The 17,389-nt window shown below is 36.4% G+C and overlaps 2 protein-coding genes across 3 annotated transcripts in view; both read left to right on the top strand.

Moving 5' to 3' along the window:
* The window catches only part of lpgat1 (lysophosphatidylglycerol acyltransferase 1), a 42,320-nt gene extending 30,084 nt beyond the window's left edge, over positions 1 to 12,236 (top strand). For both annotated transcript variants that reach the window (XM_073853194.1, XM_073853195.1), the window contains exons 7-8: positions 9,538 to 9,644; positions 9,928 to 12,236. In XM_073853194.1, coding sequence (XP_073709295.1) covers positions 9,538 to 9,644; positions 9,928 to 10,079 — 259 coding nt within the window. In that variant the 3' untranslated portion in view covers positions 10,080 to 12,236. The remainder of the gene's footprint in view (positions 1 to 9,537; positions 9,645 to 9,927) is intronic.
* Positions 12,237 to 14,608: 2,372 nt separating this feature from the next.
* The window catches only part of nek2 (NIMA-related kinase 2), a 7,066-nt gene continuing 4,285 nt past the window's right edge, over positions 14,609 to 17,389 (top strand). Inside the window, exons 1-3 of the mRNA XM_073852728.1 lie at positions 14,609 to 15,251; positions 15,614 to 15,831; positions 16,315 to 16,330. Of these exons, the coding sequence (XP_073708829.1) occupies positions 15,111 to 15,251; positions 15,614 to 15,831; positions 16,315 to 16,330 (375 nt within the window). The 5' untranslated portion in view covers positions 14,609 to 15,110. The remainder of the gene's footprint in view (positions 15,252 to 15,613; positions 15,832 to 16,314; positions 16,331 to 17,389) is intronic.

Raw genomic sequence — 17,389 nt, 5'->3', positions numbered from 1 at the left:
GTTTACATATTTTACTTGTTGGTAATTTAAAGGCCTTAAAAATGTGTGTATCAAACATAATGGATGAGAAAATTCGTAGTACAAAAATAAAATGACACCAATCTTACGGTGTGTTCACACGGGGCGTCAGCGTCAACGCTTGACTGAAGGCGTGGCTGTCAGCCAATGAAATTAGACAGGAACGTAATTGGCTGCCGCCTGGCTACTGTATTTGCATAGAGCGATCCTGATTGGCTGACGCTTCCGTCGGCGGTGCTTCACTGGCGTTGCTCGCGGCAGAAGTTGAAAAAAAAAACTTATATTGTTAATGTGAGAATATAAAATCTCAAACTAAATCTGGGACATGAATTTACATTTGTTTAAATCCTCGTTTCAGAACACCACCACACACCACTATGGTTATGTCAGGCATACAGACAAGACATCCATCAAATGACAACAGTGAATCAGAGCTGACCTACCAATAACTTGATGTTTTCTGTTAAACGGGCACTGATGCTCTTTTCGCTCTTTGTTTTTTGACATTGGCTGACTAGAGGATGGCTGAGAGTGTTTTAATACTGAGTGACTTTGAAATGCCCTAAAACAAAACAAACTCTCCCGTGGGCACTTGTTTTTCCTGTCACACTTAGTTTGGTTTGACCCAAGGTGGTTATTAGGGTTGGGCGATGTCGACCAATTTGGCATCGTGCGATGTCTAACGTGAAACATCGCGATGGACGATGGCATCGTCTGCGGGGGGGGCGGGGAGAGGGCGGGAGTGCGGGATGGTTGTTGTTAAATAATTAATTCATAACGAATTAATTAATTGTAGCCTACTGTTTCGACCAGTGCTTAATTTGAGCCGGATTTTTAAAGATGCGGCATTAACAAGTGCATTAGATCGTGACAGTGCGTGTGTGCGTGCATACGAGACATAGCAAGCGCGGGTTTATGTAGATGTATTTTGAGGATGTGTGTTGGTCCTTAACATATTTTCGACCAGTCAGCTTTAAGTTCAAAATCGCTCTCATTGATTGCTTACTGCTTAACCCACTCTCTCCAAATGCATTTAATGAGCAGAAATGAGCGTAATGTTTAGAGAGAAAGTGTAATATCAGAAATGATACCAAATCAAGCTAAATATTATTATGTATTAACGTTGTAAACACTATAAACATAGCTATAAGTTAGTTACCCTGACTCCAAAATTAATCATCTAAATGTAACGGTATTCTGAACAGAACAGGAATGAAACAAAATATACAAAGTTAAGAAAACAAAACAAAGCAAAACTAAAAATAGCAGGCGTTGGGCTCACGTACCTCTGTAATTCGGCACAAATCCAAGTGTTTTCCAAGGCTGCATTATATATTAAACCTACTTAAAAATCATAATTAAGCATAATTGTGAATTCACAAATGCTATGATTTAGTTACATAAATATATGCAATGCAGGTTTATTATATTAGTGTAAAATAATCAAAAAGCCTGTGTAATGAATTGAGTTTTATTTTTACCAAATTCTTTGCCATTACTTTTCTAGATTCCATTTGAATCTATTTAATGGTTCCATTAAAATTTAACATCTCCAGTTAATTTATTTTATTAAAAATTAAAATGTTCTTAAGTAAAATTTTTTTTTTTTTTTTTGTGGGAAATTAATCAATTAGATTAATCGATAAATGAGTCGATAGATTAATTGATATAAAAATAGTCCTTAGTGGCATCCCTGATTGCTTGTAATGATATTTCGAAGCCATTTCAAAGTGCTATAATCAGATTGCGTATCGCAAATCATTTGTTTCAGATAGGGACTTCAAATCTTGTATCGCAAAACATTTAGATCGGAACTTTGAGTATCTCAATAATTTGATTCATATCGTGACCTCGGAGTCAAATGGCAAATCATTTGATCTTGGTCGGAATGTTTGTGAATCATATTTTGAATTGAATTTAATTGAATTGAATTGAGTCCTGATCTAAAGCAAAAGTTCTCTTTTCTACTGTTTAAAAAAAAATAAATAAATGAAAAAAAGATTTGTAAAATCACTCCAAAATCCTGATCTGAAACAAATGATTCGCGAACCTGCACCAAAGTCCTAATCTGAATTAAATGATTCACGATCTTCCCTTCTAAATTACCGATGTAAATCAAATGATTTGCAATTAAAATAAAAATGTCATTTTACAGTATCTGTACGAACTCTGGTTTCAATAGGAACCTTTCACAGTGATGCTATTAAAACAGTAATTTTGGGTGAAAAGCATAGACTGTAAAAAATATGGACGTAGTGTCCGTGACGTCACCCGTAGGTTTCTGCTGAGTGATTTTGAAGCCTATAGTGGGCGGGATTCCCCGAAGCCATCTTGGAATCGTGTCATCGCGCGTCACTCCCGGATAATCGAAAATGGGCAAAGAGGCGGGATGTGGGTGGAGCTGGGTGCTGAAACCACGCCCACTTAGTGCACCAGTGGTGACAGCAGCAACAATCCCCTGTCACTCAAGCGGCCACGCCCTTAATTAGGCAGAACTTTACGGCTTAATATAACTTAAACGGATGAGTTATAAAAAAAATTCACCCCCCTCACAGTTGACATGAAGGGCGAAATTAGCTATATAGTCTAAAACCACTTTTTGAACCAGGCTGTAAACATGTTTTTTTCTGCTGTAAAGTTGGGCATTTTAACATGGGGAGTCAATGGGACTGACTCTCTTCTGCAGCCAGTCTCTAGCGGCCAGTTCATGAATTGCTGTTTAAGTCACTTATGTGTTGGTTTCAATAGAGAGAGCAGGAGGTTGCCGCTTGGTGAAGAGGTCTTAATTAAAAAAAAAAAAAAAAAAAAGAGTTTTGCTCTGTGGATACTAAATCTACCAGGTCACTGATATTCCCCTGAAACAAATCTCTGAGAGACAGAGAGGTTTAATTGGTTTGGTGGAGGTGCTCCATTTCAAGCAAGACTTACAGAGTCTTTAGGGAACATATCGCATCCGCAACACATTAATGTCAGAGTTTACGATAACAAGAACTGTCTTAGATAAAATAAGGACTTAACCGATATTTCCTTGTCAGAAGTATTTTTACACTACTGAATAACATATCTATGTTTGTGTTCAATTACGGTCATTTCAATAATTTTCACCTGTTTTGTCTTCATTCACTGGCTTTACCAGAAAAAGAGACTTTTGTTTGTAATAAGAACTCAAAAACATACAGCTCAAATGAAAATCAAATGTGTTCATAAACACTTTAGTGATGGCATGCAGTGCAAAGCATTGCTTTTTTTTTTCTTTCAAAATCATCCTGAGTTTCGAACAACAAAAAAAAAGATATGCTAATCTATATGTTCTTATTCATTAGCTGACCTGCCCTATAGAACACAAAACCTTCAAACGAAAGCTTGTGGGACGTATCAGTAACGTGACGTGACAAATGTGTGTGGTTTTGATCTTTATGGAGCTGTATGTCCTTCTAGCAGGAAAACGTATGATCTGATGCACATATCTGTTCTATAGATGCTTCTGCGTGTCTCTGGTGACTTCTGTTCCCAGGACTCTTATCTCATGTTATTGCCAGGCATTTTTCTGGAATTTGTCCCCAAGGGCCTTATTACTCCACACCTATTGATTTGTGTGTGGTAGATGGAAAGTGAGCTCAGATAAACAAGTCGAAAGAAAGTAAGCTATAGATGTACAGTATGGAAGGATGTACAGTATATTAATGAGTGAACAACTTTGAATGTTTCTACATTAGTTGGTGCTACTAGAGGTTCAGAAAGTAGTCGTCAGGAAAAAATCCATAAATAATTTATATAGTAATACATAGATTTCTGTTTGAGAATACTATATTAGGGGAAACTGGGACAATTATTACACTAAATTTGCAAACATGGTTTAACAGGAGTTGAATCAGCTTTAACTCCTGTTAAACTCCTGCTGTTCTTTCCATTCAACAGATAATCCTAAAATGGTCTCCACAAAACTATTATGCAGCAATATTATTAATAATAGCAATATCAAGATCAATAATACGTGTCTTGAACATCAGTATATTAGAATGATTTCTGAAGAATCATGTAAATCTGAAAACTGGAGTAGTGATGCTGAAATTTCAACTTTGCATCAGAGGAATGAATACTTTTAAAACGTTTTTTATGTTTTATAATATTGTACAATACTGCTTTTATAATGCAGTCTTATGTTAAAATGCTTTAATTATCTTTTACCCCACATAAAATGACACTCTGTACACCATAATGACAAAGTACAAAATGTTTGTAACAACTTTATAAATTTATTAGAAATAAAAAAACCTGAAAGTATTCCATTGCATAAGAATACTTTTGCACGGCACTTCATGTTTGAACATATTTGTACAAATTTTTACATATCAGTCTTTACAGTTGAGGTCAAAAGTTTACATCCCCCTTTCAGGATCTGCTAAATGTTATTTTATCAAAATAAGAGGGATCATACAAAATATTAACATAAAAGATGTTTACATATAGTCCATAAGAGAAAATAATAGTTGAATTTATTTTAAAAAAAATGACCCTGTTCAAAAGTTTACACCCCCTTGATTCTTAATACTGTGTTCTTACCTGAATGATCCACAGCTGTTTATTTTGTTTAGTGATAGTTGTTCATGATTCCCTTGTTTGTTCTGAGCCGTTAAACTGCCTGCTGCTCTTCTGAAAAATCCTTCAGGTCCCACAAATTCTTTGGTTTTTCAACATTCTTGTGTATTTAAACCCTTTCCAACAATGTATGATTTTGAAATCCATATTTTCTCACTGAGGGCAACTGAGGGACTCATATGCAACTATTACAGATTGTTCAAGGCTCACTAATGCTCCAGAAGGAAAAACTATGCATTATAAGCCGGGGGTGAGAACTTTTGAAAACATTTTTCTTATTTTGCCTAAATATCATATTTTTCCATTTAGTACTGCCCTACAGAAGATAGTTACATGTTTCCCAGAAGACAAAACAAGTTAAATTTACTCTGATATTCAAATTTAAAAAGTTTTTACCCCCCAGCTCTTAATGCTTGGTTTTTCCTTCTAGAGCATCAGTAAGCTTTTGAACCTTCTGTAATAATTGCATATGAGTTCTTCAGTTGTCCTCCGTGTGAAAAGATGGATCTCAAAATCATAGTCATTTTTGGAAAGGGTTCAAATACACAGAAATGCTGGAAAATTAAAGAATTTGTGGGACCTGAAGGATTTGTCTGAAGAACAGCCGACTGTTTAACTGTTCAGGACAAACAAGGGACTCATGAACTACTATCACTAAACCAAAAACCCAGCTGTGGATCATTCAGGTAAGAACACAATATTAAGAATCAAGGGGATGTAAACTTTTGAACAAGGTCATTTTAATAAATTCAACTTGTATTCTCTTGTGGACTATATGTAAACATCTTTTATGTGAAATATATCATATTCAGGTTAGTAGTAGTTAGTAGTTTGATAAAATAATGAACATTTAGCAGATTCTGAAAAGAGAATGTAAACTTTTGACCTCAACTGTATTTTCATATAAAATACTTTCAGCTTGACAATTTTGATAAACAGGATTCTGCTAATGTAAATATATTCATGCAAGTTTTTGGACATTTCTAATACCAAAAGAAGGTTGTTAGTTATTAAGGGAGCATTAAAAATGCAGTTGCAATTTACAGTCTCTCAGTAGTGATACACAATCATAACCAAAATCAGTAAAGAGAAGATTCGCATTAGGGTTATTATTACCTAGTACAGTAACTGAGGGAAGTTGACTATTTCTTAAACAAAGGCAGAAGCAGAAGCTGGATCAGTCAGGAAACCGTAATTTTGTGATGTTGTAATATTGTGCCAGTCACATTTTCTCTGTACTGTTTGTTTGTTTTCATAAGAGACGTGCACATTTGCAGTCAGTGGTGTGTTTGTACGTCTCAGCTGTCTGTGCGGAGCTCGGCCAGTGTTTCAGCAGAAAACTGCTGTCATCAGTTGAAGAGTCTCATCAGCACAAACGCTGAATCTGTCACACTGCTCACGGCTCACAAGCCTAAAGAGCTGAGCTCTCTACTACACCATGCTAACTGTGGGAGATCTGATGAAGACTGAGAATTGGGATCATTTGTGCTCCATACTCATCTGTTTTTTTTTGTTTTTGTTTTTTCGTGCCTGTTAGATTTTCTCCCACAAGCTGTTTTTATTGCCTCCACAAATTACCTTCATTATTGTAAATTTCATTTAGTAAATGTGTTTTATGCTTTTTATACTGTTCTCATTTAATCAGCCCCGCTGTTTTGGCGTGTTTAACATGTTAACTTTGCTGTACTACTATCAACTTGGCTTTTTTTTTTGAAAGAACAGGAAATGAAAGAACAGGAAACTATTGGGTCAGGAGTGCAACATTTGCTCAACATGTCAGAACATGTTATTAAAATAATATAAACAATGTGTTCATCCAAATGAACAGATAAACTGTTAAATGTAATAGCTAAAATACATTCAGTACTGTGTATAAGGCAAAGTAAATGTGCAACAAAGAATCCATGTTGTTAAATAACAATAATATTTATATAATAATAATAATAATATAAATTGTAAGTATATTAAAATGCAGTCTAAATTCTCATACTACATTAATATGCAGTTTTTAATTATAACTAAATTAATGTAGTATTGTGAACTTTAAAACTACAATATTAAATTAATTAGTAGTAGTAGTAGTAGTAGTAGTACTGCTACTACGACATTTTAATATTATTTAAGTTTTGTAAATGTGATAAGGTTATTGAGTTTTTATCAGGTCATATGGTTTTTAAAGTGTTCTAATATTGAGTCCCTACAACAGGTTTAAATGCAGCTAAGGTCAGAAAACGTAATTTTCTCAGAATATACATTTATGTATAGTCATTTGTCAATGATTTCAAAACGGTTTGTTCGAACCAGCTTTGATTGTAATGTCTGTAAACCCCTCCCTTTCATTAACCTACCCTGCCTTGATTGGTTAGCTGGCCAAACCTGTTGTGATTGGCACAGAGAGGAGTACTTGAGCAAGTTAGTGAGCGCTACCATCTGCGTTGCCAAGTCCGCGGATGTTTTTGGTGTAGCGGTTTAAAGCGACCTTAATAAAAACATTTTTAAAATCTACCAGGGGAACCTTGACAAAAAGCATGTATTTCACACCCCGAAACATGTTTTTTAACGGGGGACTCCCCTTGGAACGTGATTGGGCTAGTTTTGAGTTGCAATTGGGCGATTTTGTTGTGAAAACATGGCAACCCTGAGACCTTTACATAACTATAATATAGTGCTCCAATCCATTCTTAAAATAATGACATAAAAAATTTGTTCAACACTTATGAAAGTGAATCGTGCCCACAGCTAAAGTGTAAACACATAACAAAACAATAATGGTGGATAAGATAGCCGAGTGCTGACGTGACTAACTGATGAAACAACACAGTTTGTAAACCAAAATATGTCTACGTTACATTCTTTATTATTAAATGAATGAAATAGAACAATGACAGTCTACATTAATCAACGCATTCTTAGGAAATAGTAGGTTCAAAGCGAATTATCACAACTATTTTAGCAAGACAGTAATATCGTGGTTTACCTGGAAACCTAAAGCTGCACTAGGTATACATCACATATTAGCACAATAGATTTTGAGCACTCACTTGAAAATGTACACAACGTATCAATTGTACTTACAGGTTGTGGTTTGGAAACGCTTGTTAATCTAAATAAAGTAGATAAGAAGATAAAAGCCAAGATTAGAGAAGCAGTCTTTTGTAAAATGACAAGCACACAACAAAAGATTTGAATTGTATTGCTGTGGTATTGTGAAAAAAAAAAAAAAAAAATTGAATCACTGATTCTTCACATCATCTTTCGGGAATAAAAAAAAAAAACTTTCATGTGTGCAGAACACAGCATCTTCTCGACAGAATGTAAAGGTTTGGCCGATAGATGGCTGATAGACATTGCAATGTCGTGGCGGCATTGTGATTGTGGACAAGTCAGACAGTTCGTATTTTTTGGGCAAGTGGGTATTATGGTAATATGTTACCTAGTGACGTAGATCGGTAACAGGCAGAAGATTAGAAAATATGACAACTCGTTAAGACGATTCTAAGTCGACTCTTTCTTTTGAGATCTTTATGTATAATGCACTTTTTTGATTAACAACTTTGCAGACAAATATATTTTTTGACAACACATGTTTCTAAATGCTGTATTGACCATTAGTCAGTACAGTCATGGCCAAAAGTTTTGAGTATGACAAATATTAGTTTTCACAAAGTTTGCTGCTGAACTGCCTTTAGATCTTTGTTTCAGTTGTTTCTGTGATGTACTGAAATATAATTACAAGCACTTCATACGTTTCAAAGGCTTTTATCGACAATTACATGACATTTATGCAAAGAGTCAGTATTTGCAGTGTTGGCCCTTCTTTTTCAGGACCTCTGCAATTTGACTGGGCATGCTCTCAATCAACTTCTGGGCCAAATCCTGACTGATAGCAACCCATTCTTTCATAATCACTTCTTGGAGTTTATCAGAATTAGTGGGTTTTTGTTTGTCCACCCGCCTCTTGAGGATTGACCACAAGTTCTCAATGGGATTAAGATCTGGGGAGTTTCCAGGCCATGGACCCAAAATGTCAACGTTTTGGTCCCTGAGCGACTTGGTTATCACTTTTGCCTTATGGCACGGTGCTCCATCGTGCTGAAAAATGCATTGTTCATCAAACTGTTGTTGGATTGTTGGAAGAAGTTGCTGTTGGAGGGTGTTTTGGTACCATTCTTTATTCATGGCTGTGTTTTTGGGCAAAATTGTGAGTGAGCCCACTCCCTTGGATGAGAAGCAACCCCACACATGAATGGTCTCAGGATGCTTTACTGTTGGCATGACACAGGACTGATGGTAGCGCTCACCTTTTCTTCTCCGGACAAGCCTTTTTCCAGATGCCCCAAACTATCGGAAAGAGGCTTCATCGGAGAATATGACTTTGCCCCAGTCCTCAGCAGTCCATTCGCCATACTTTTTGCAGAAGATCAATCTGTCCCTGATGTTTTTTTCTGGAGAGAAGTGGCTTCTTTGCTGCCCTTCTTGATACCAGGCCATCTTCCAAAAGTCTTGGCCTCACTGTGCGTGCAGATGCGCTCACACCTGCCTGCTGCCATTCCTGAGCAAGCTCTGCACTGGTGGCACTCCGATCCCGCAGCTGAATCCTCTTTAGGAGACGATCCTGGCGCTTGCTGGACTTTCTTGGACGCCCTGAAGCTTTCTTAACAATGCAGTGGAAAGTTTTTTCGGGATTAAGTTAATTTTCATAACAAAGAAGGACTGTGCAATTCATCTGATCACTCTTCATAACATTCTGGAGTATATGCAAATTGCTATTATAAAAACTTAAGCAGCAACTTTTCCAATTTCCAATATTTATGTAATTCTCAAAACTTTTGGCCACGACTGTATAGACTTAAAATCAGGTTGATCATTTTGAGTGTTTCTGTTCTGTATAACACATTCTTATTTGTTATATTTTTTTAGGACATACCCTATAAAGGACGTCCCAATAGAATCATCAGCGCTAGCAGATTGGCTATATCAGCGGTTTGTGGAAAAGGAGAAACTTCTGGCTCACTTCTACAAGACAGGTAAAGATAATTTAGTTTCCCCAGATCTATCCACCTTTTTCTTCAACGTGGAAGTAAGCCTATGGCTGAGACTTCCGATTCATTATCCGCTATAGGGAAATAACGAGAAGAATAACAACGTGCAGTAAACCAGTGTATTCATAATTAAGATTATACATTAAAATAATATGGTAAGATAGACCAGTTTGCATTCTTAAAAAAGGTGGATAGACTGTAAATATTCTTCCTCCAACTAAAACCAAGCTTGCTGACAAGTTCTCTCCATCTTCCTTTCATCTCGCAGGAGTTTTCCCTCCACTAGACGGCCAAAAAGAGGTAGGATCCCGAAACATGACCCTTGACAACGCTTGGCTGTTTTTCGTCCAAACGTTCGCCTTCGCCTCAGGCTACATGTGGTACAGCATTCTACATCACATCTACTGCTGGTTCTTCTGACCGCTCTGAGGAGACCGTAACGCGCAGGATGGAGGAGGGAACGCCAGAGACCAAGAGCCCCGATTGCCATTCTCCTCTGCCGGATGGTTGAATGTACCCCGCAGGACGACTCAAGTTGCCGTATCCGATCGCGGTGCCCATCCTTACGTCGGACAGACACATCCACCCAATCCCAGCTGCCCGTGCAGACATGCGTTTATCCTTTAGATTCGCGTAGAAACCAGTTCAACATGTTTACACATGCGCGCTCACATGCAGAGAGAAAATTATGCACATCTAAATGTTTACTCATGCACATGTGGACACACCTCTCTCTCTTTTTTTTTTTTCATTTTGTTTTATGTTTTTACTTACAATCAAAATTAGGCTCAGGAATAAGCCAGAGATAGATCTGTCACGTCCTCTTATTTCTCTCATGTCCTGCCACGTGAGCTTTCCCATCTTTTTATCGTCAGCTCCCAAACAGGACGACTGAAATTTTTTTTCAGAGACTACTGTCCTTTTTGGAAGAGCCTCCTCTGGCCTTCATTGCACTATGAATCCTTGTCGCTCCCCCCAATGGAAGACCCTCGGTGTGTGCTGCCCTCATGTCATTTCTTCCTCGTGGCCGTTTCATCTCGTGTTGACTGGATGCTGTTTTCTCTGTGTATTGTCAGTATTGAGAGACGGGAGAACGATCGTGATGTTTACACTGACTGAAGAGGGATTCGGTTTTGATGCGGTGGGGGGAATATTTCAAACCTGGTTCTTGTTTTTAAAACAAGGAGACTGCGTCCTCTGGAGAACTTTACACAATCAACGCCATACAGACACATCCAAGCGCACCACATGACTGCCACACGACCGATTCGATAGGACAATTACCCCTCACCTCCAAAGTTTTACAAATATTAAGCCATATGCTTATCTTAGGGTCAAAGGGGCCGGACATTCTACTGACTGAACTTTTGTGTTTGTTCATTGTCCTAAAAAGATTTTAATTTGTTGATTTTTGAGTCTCAAACTGGTCTCATTTCTGTAAATGTGACAGCATAACCTGCCTGTGTGATTGTGTGTGACTGCCCGTTTCGTTTTTCTATTTTTTAGATGCACATACTGTCTGGTAGCTTCATGTTATATCAGAGTGTTGGCAAATATCTGTTTAATAGTTGAGATTTTACTTTCTTTTTCCTCATTCTGTGATTAATCTTGTACATGAAGGAGTCCAAGCTTCAGTCGCTCTCAGCATTTTTACTTCTGAAATATCATGAATGTTTAGGAAAGACGGAGAAAAGGCTGTAAGGAGCTTCTGTCCCGGCAGGTGCTTACGTTGCTCTCAGTATCTGAGCGTCACCTCGTCTGCCATTTGCTGTTTTCTGCGGCGACCGTGTGGGCGCAATTCTGTTCATAAAAGGAAACCGTCTTAAAACTGCTGCCACACGGAAGGGATCAGAGGCGTAGATTGAGTTTTGTGCTGAGGCACAAAATATTTTAGACTAGCTTTAGACTATCTTGAGGAAAATGGAAACGTTCTCCTCGAGCTTGAGACAAAATTGCGTATTTCATGTGTGAAATTGGATCTGTTTGTTTGTGTCGGTGGGGAAGAATGCCATGAGTCTGTCTACGTGTGCTCCTCGTGTCGAAAGGGAATTAGAGGTGAGGTCCAGCAATAATGTACTCAAAACTAAATGCCCATGTTGTGGCGTTCTAAAGAAAACGATGCTTAGATGTACAAATTAGACATTTGTAGATGAAAACGTTGCACCGTAATTGTCATCCCCCCATTAACCGAAGCCATGTCATCTGTGAAAGTGAACTTTGTTTCTATAGCTTGCCAGATTGAAATGTGAATGACGCCAGAAGACTAAAGCCAAGTTAGATGCGGACTGCATTCATAGCAGGCTACGTCACCGTGAATTCTCCGCGAGGATCTCAGACCCTGGGGTTCCTCGTCTCGTTCTCGCTGTCTGTCAGATTGAGACGTAACATTGTTTTCCTAAGTATGGTTTTATGTTTTAAAAAAAGTGTGAGATATATCTATATATTAGCAATTTAACCAAATTACAATAGAATGGTCCATAATTTTCATTTTGTACTCCTGTTTCTCTTCCTAGCTACCCAGCCATTTTACAACACACAAATTAATTGTGCTGGAATAAAAATCATGCGCAGCAGTGACCCACAGGCTCTTCTCTGAGTGTTATTGATCTGAAGCATTCGGCGGAGTTGCATTTGTTCATCATTCTGATCTGGCTTTCGCCTTTTAAAGTCAATGTGAATTGTAGCGTTTGTTCTTGGAATAACATGCACCAATGAATCATTCACAGCTAAACTTGGATCATGCATTAGATCAATTTTGATATTTAAAGCCTCAGCTGCCTGTGTGTATTGCACTTTATGTTCAGATGAATAGCCAGAGTTGGTCCTTTCTGTGAATAGGGTACAAATTGGTTCCATTACTTTAGCAATAAAAGCACAAATCCCATCTGTTGTGAGAAATATTAGACATAGAATGAAGCTAGTTCACCAAACACATAAAATGATACATCAGTCACAGCCTGTATTGAGAGAATGCTAAGTGAATCCACAAAATGCTGGCAATTCCAGTACATACTTTTTAAGTTCAGAAATGTTACACTGTAAAAAGTTGTCACCAGTTTCAACTTAAGTTTTTAAGTTCAGCAGCTGCCTTAACATTTTAAGTTAAATCAACTTAAAAGTACAAATCATTTTAACTCATTTTATTGTCGTGAGTTGAATTGACTTGTAGTTTTACGTTGATTTAACTTAAAATTTTAAGGCAGCTGCTGAACTTAAAAACTTAAGTTGAAACTAGTGAAATTGTAAAAAAAAAATATATATGTGTGACCCTGGACCACAAAACCAGTCTTAAGTCGCTGGGGTATGTTTGTTGCAATAGCCAAAAATACATTGCATGGGTCAAAATTATTGATTTTTCTTTTATGCCAAAAATCATTAGGAAATTAAGTAAAGATCATGTTCCATGAAGATTTTTTGTAAAATTCCTACTGTAAACCTATCAAAATGTAATTTTTGATTAGTAATATGCATTGCTAAGAACCTAATTTGGACAACTTTAAAGGTGATTTTCTCAGGATTTGGATTTTTTTGCACCCTCAGATTCCAGATTTTCAAATAGATGTATCTTGGCCAAATATTGTCCTATCCTAACAAATCATACATCAATAGAAAGCTTATTTACTGAGCTTTCATATTCTATATAGAGTTTACCACCCAAGTTTCACACTTCACTTTTAGTATTTTTAAAAAGAGATTTAAGCCTTATTTTGTACCCTGTTCAATGAAATTGACAGATGCTTTGGTTACTTATGCTTCGTACAATCATATCTAGTTATTATATACCTGTCTTTTTGGTAAATCCTAATTGTAAACTAGGTTTTTGGACATAGCAGTAGTCTTGAACATGTAGAAATATAAAACTTACTGCATACAGGTAACACACAGGTATTAAAATAATAAAGATGAAAGAATGATGGTGAGAGATTTTCCACTGTAAGTGGGGTGATGTACATGTTGTCCGTCCTTCCTGGCTGAAAAATGGTGTTCTCGGAAGCCTTCAGAAAGAAATGGCAAACTACATTTGAAGTGGATCAAAACCTTTTATTAAAGTTGTCCTAAAATCAAAACAATACCCATTGTTGTCTTGGTATAACTTTGTAAAATAAATTTTGATCCACTTTAAATGTTGACTACTGTATACCAAATCCATTCACATGCATTTTGAGATTTAAAAGTGGCTGCCAATACTCCTGACTGACTACAGTGATTTGATTTTAAGTGTTTTTTTTTTTGTTTGTTTCTACAAAGCCATTAATAAGTCATATTGTTTTGTTTTGTTTTTTTTTCGTTTTTTTTTTCTTTGCTTTTAGCTTCTGAATGATTGTATTAATGCAATAGTTTGTAACAAGATGCTTGAAAATGAAAAAAAAAATTAAGATTAAAATTAAGAAGAAAATATTAGCTCTTTTCTAAAGACAAAGGATGTAATTTTGGTGTTGTGTCATGGAGCAGAAATTGAGTTAAGATTTCCAGTTGCTCACTGTACTTTCACTTACATGGCCTTTATACGAACATTTGAAGCACATGGATGCTCATAACCACCTACCTGTGACTCATAATTGATTATAACTCTAACAATACGTCTATTCAAATGAAATTATGTTATCTTCTCAGTCTTTTTGGCTATATGTCCAAAACTCATATCCTGTAAAGCCATCCATTGAAAATGAGGAAAAGGTCTTTATGTGAACTTTGGCCCTGCCACACCCAGAGCTGTTTAGCACATTAAACACATTGCTGCCACCAAGAGGAAGAACAGTCAATGTGCAGTGTGCTGTTTCAATAACAACGTAGCGGGTGCAGAGGTTAATCTGCAGACGGTACGTTTCTCAGAAGTAGCCTAGTTTTTTTTTTTTTTTTTTTTTTTTTTTTTTTTTTTTTTTTTAATCAAGGAAACAATGATTCATAGGCGTCCAAAGATACAGTCCGAGAAACATGTACAATGAATAAATAGGTTGGGAGAAATGCTAACTAATTAATCATTACTGAAAGCCATGGTTTACTGTAAATGTAGTCTTTACAGTTAAGTTTTAAAACTTAAAAACCGTTTCGGGTTCGCTTCTCATAAGCTGTGCAATGCGCTGTTCCTTTAAGAAATATCCTCCCGCTGTTCCCGGGCGTTCTCGCGGTTCTTCAGCGCTTGGCAACGTGCACGCTGTGTCCTCACACGGACCAATGAGATCACCGCAAACGATAAAGCCCAGCCAATCAGAATCCAGCGTTTGTGCGCACGTTTGAAAATCAGCTTGCTTGGTCCATGTCTGTTTGTTTCGGAACATAAACAATAAACTATAGCGTTTTATAAACGAAAACTTCTATAAAATAATAGAAGACACTGGGATATAAGCGTAAAAGCTCAGCTGTGAGTGAACTGCGGTAAGTGAACTGTTTGAATGAATCATGCCACGTTTGTTAGTACAGTTTGCACATAAATAATTGAGTTCTGTTGTAATGCAAGTTATTAGTTTGAAGTCTGGACCTGCTGCTGTGTGTATGATGCCTTCCAAAACTGAAGACTATGAGGTGATGCTCACCATAGGCTGTGGATCTTATGGGAAATGCCAGAAAATCAGGAGGAAATCAGATGGAAAGGTCAATAAAATACAGATTGAACTGTGTTTAGCATGAACAGTATGGTATTGTTGTAATGTGCTTTTAATTTAGGAGCCTACACATAAATCAGATTGTTTATAAATATTCATTGTTTGGATATTTAAGCAGCACTTAGTTTTTTTTTTTTTTAATGTCCTTATTAGATAAGAAAATATCAGTTCATATTACGTAGTTCTAACCATTTATTAGCAAATGCTGTTTACTTTGCTGTGATATTTTGTGATCTAGTGCAATAAAATTCATTGCTAATTGAAGTTTAAATAATTTATGGTATTGTGAATTGTAGTTATTGGTGTCTTGTCAAGCTGGTTGATTTGGACCATGTCATTTGATGTCTTTAGATTCTGGTTTGGAAGGTGCTGGACTATGGCACCATGGCTGAAGCAGAGAAACAGATGCTGGTGTCAGAGGTCAATTTGCTCCGTGAGCTAAAGCACCCAAATATTGTCCGATACTACGACAGAATTATAGACCGGACAAACACAACATTATATATAGTAATGGAGCACTGTGAGGGAGGAGATCTCGCCAGCCTCATCAACAGATGCATCAAAGACAGGTAAAATTAAGCTACTCTAGGTTTCTACAGGTTGTAAAAATTTTAAATTCATCCTTAACTCACAAATTAACAGATTGAAAAGTCCTTAAATCAAAGCAGAAAGTCTTAAACGGTTTTGTGGTCCAGGGCCACATTTTAAGATTTATTTATCAAATTGAAAGCTGAATAAATGAGCTTGTCATTGATGTATGGTTTGTTAGGATAGGACCATATTTGGCCGAGGTACAACTATTTGAAAATCTGGAATCTGATATTGAGAATCTAAAGATTGAAAAAAACGCCTTTTAAGTTTCTTAGTAATGCATATTTTGATATATTTACGCTAGGAAATTTTGAAAATATCTTCATGGAACATGGATCTTTACTTAATATCCTATTGATTTTTGGCATAAAAGAAAAATCTATCATTTTGAGCCATACAATGTATTTTTGACTATTGCTACACAAATACCTGTGCTACTTAAGACTGGTTTTGTGGTCCAGGGTCACAAATGGTAAGGTCATTACCATTATTAGTAGGGATGCACCAAATATTCGGCCACCGGAAATTTTTATCACCGAAACCGCGGCCTGCACGTGTTTGTCTGAAGCAACACGTCTGCGGTGTGGACGTATTTCAATATATCTGAGAAAGACCCACGGATAGCAATTTGCAAAACTTATATATATTATATGTGACCCTGGACCACAAAACCAGTCTTAAGTCGCTGGGGTATATTTGTAGCAATAGCCAAAAATACATTGCATGGGTCAAAATTTTTGATTTTTCTTTTATGCCAAAAATCATTAAGAAATTAAGTTCATGTTCCATGAAGATTTTTGTAAAATTCCTACTGTAAACATATCAAAATGTAATTTTTGATTAGTTATATGCATTAAGAACCTAATTTGGACAACTTTAAAGGTGATTTTCTCAGTCTTTTTGATTTTTTTTTTTTTGCATCCTCAGATTTCTGATTTCAAATAGATGTATCTCGGCCAAATATTGTCCTATTCTAACAAACCATACATCAATAGAAAGCTATTTATTGAGCTTTCATATGATGTATAAATCTCAGTTTTGTCAAATTTAACCTTATGACTGGTTTTGTGGTCCAGGGTCACATATATATATTTTTAAGTAATATAATACTTGATTGATAATAATTGTTTAAATTAATATAATTGATTTATCCTTTGAAACTTTAATATTAATTTATGCAATTGCAATGCCTTGATTTTAGTAACATTAGTAGACAGTCATAGCCATAAATGCAATGGTACTAATAATTGGCATAATTCTTTCGGTGTTTCGGTTTTCGGTTTTCGGCCTCAGTTTCCTCTTTTTCGGTTTCGGCCAAGAATTTTCATTTCGGTGCATCCCTAATTATTAGGTAAATGGTACATGCATTACTAAAAAAATAAATATCTTCCTTATAGTTTTCTAACACAAATATCTAACATTCCAAGTCAAGATACATTATTAGAAGTGCAAATAAACATCTTGTGTTCTGAAAAACAACAACAAATATCCGTGAATAGGGAATGAAATGTTTTTTTAAGATGTATTTCCGAAGTC

Source organism: Garra rufa, chromosome 13 (genome assembly GCF_049309525.1).
Source record: "Garra rufa chromosome 13, GarRuf1.0, whole genome shotgun sequence".
Lineage (NCBI taxonomy): Eukaryota > Metazoa > Chordata > Actinopteri > Cypriniformes > Cyprinidae > Garra > Garra rufa.
The sequence above is the reverse complement of the archived record's forward strand: the minus strand, read 5'-3'. Positions and strand labels throughout refer to the sequence as shown.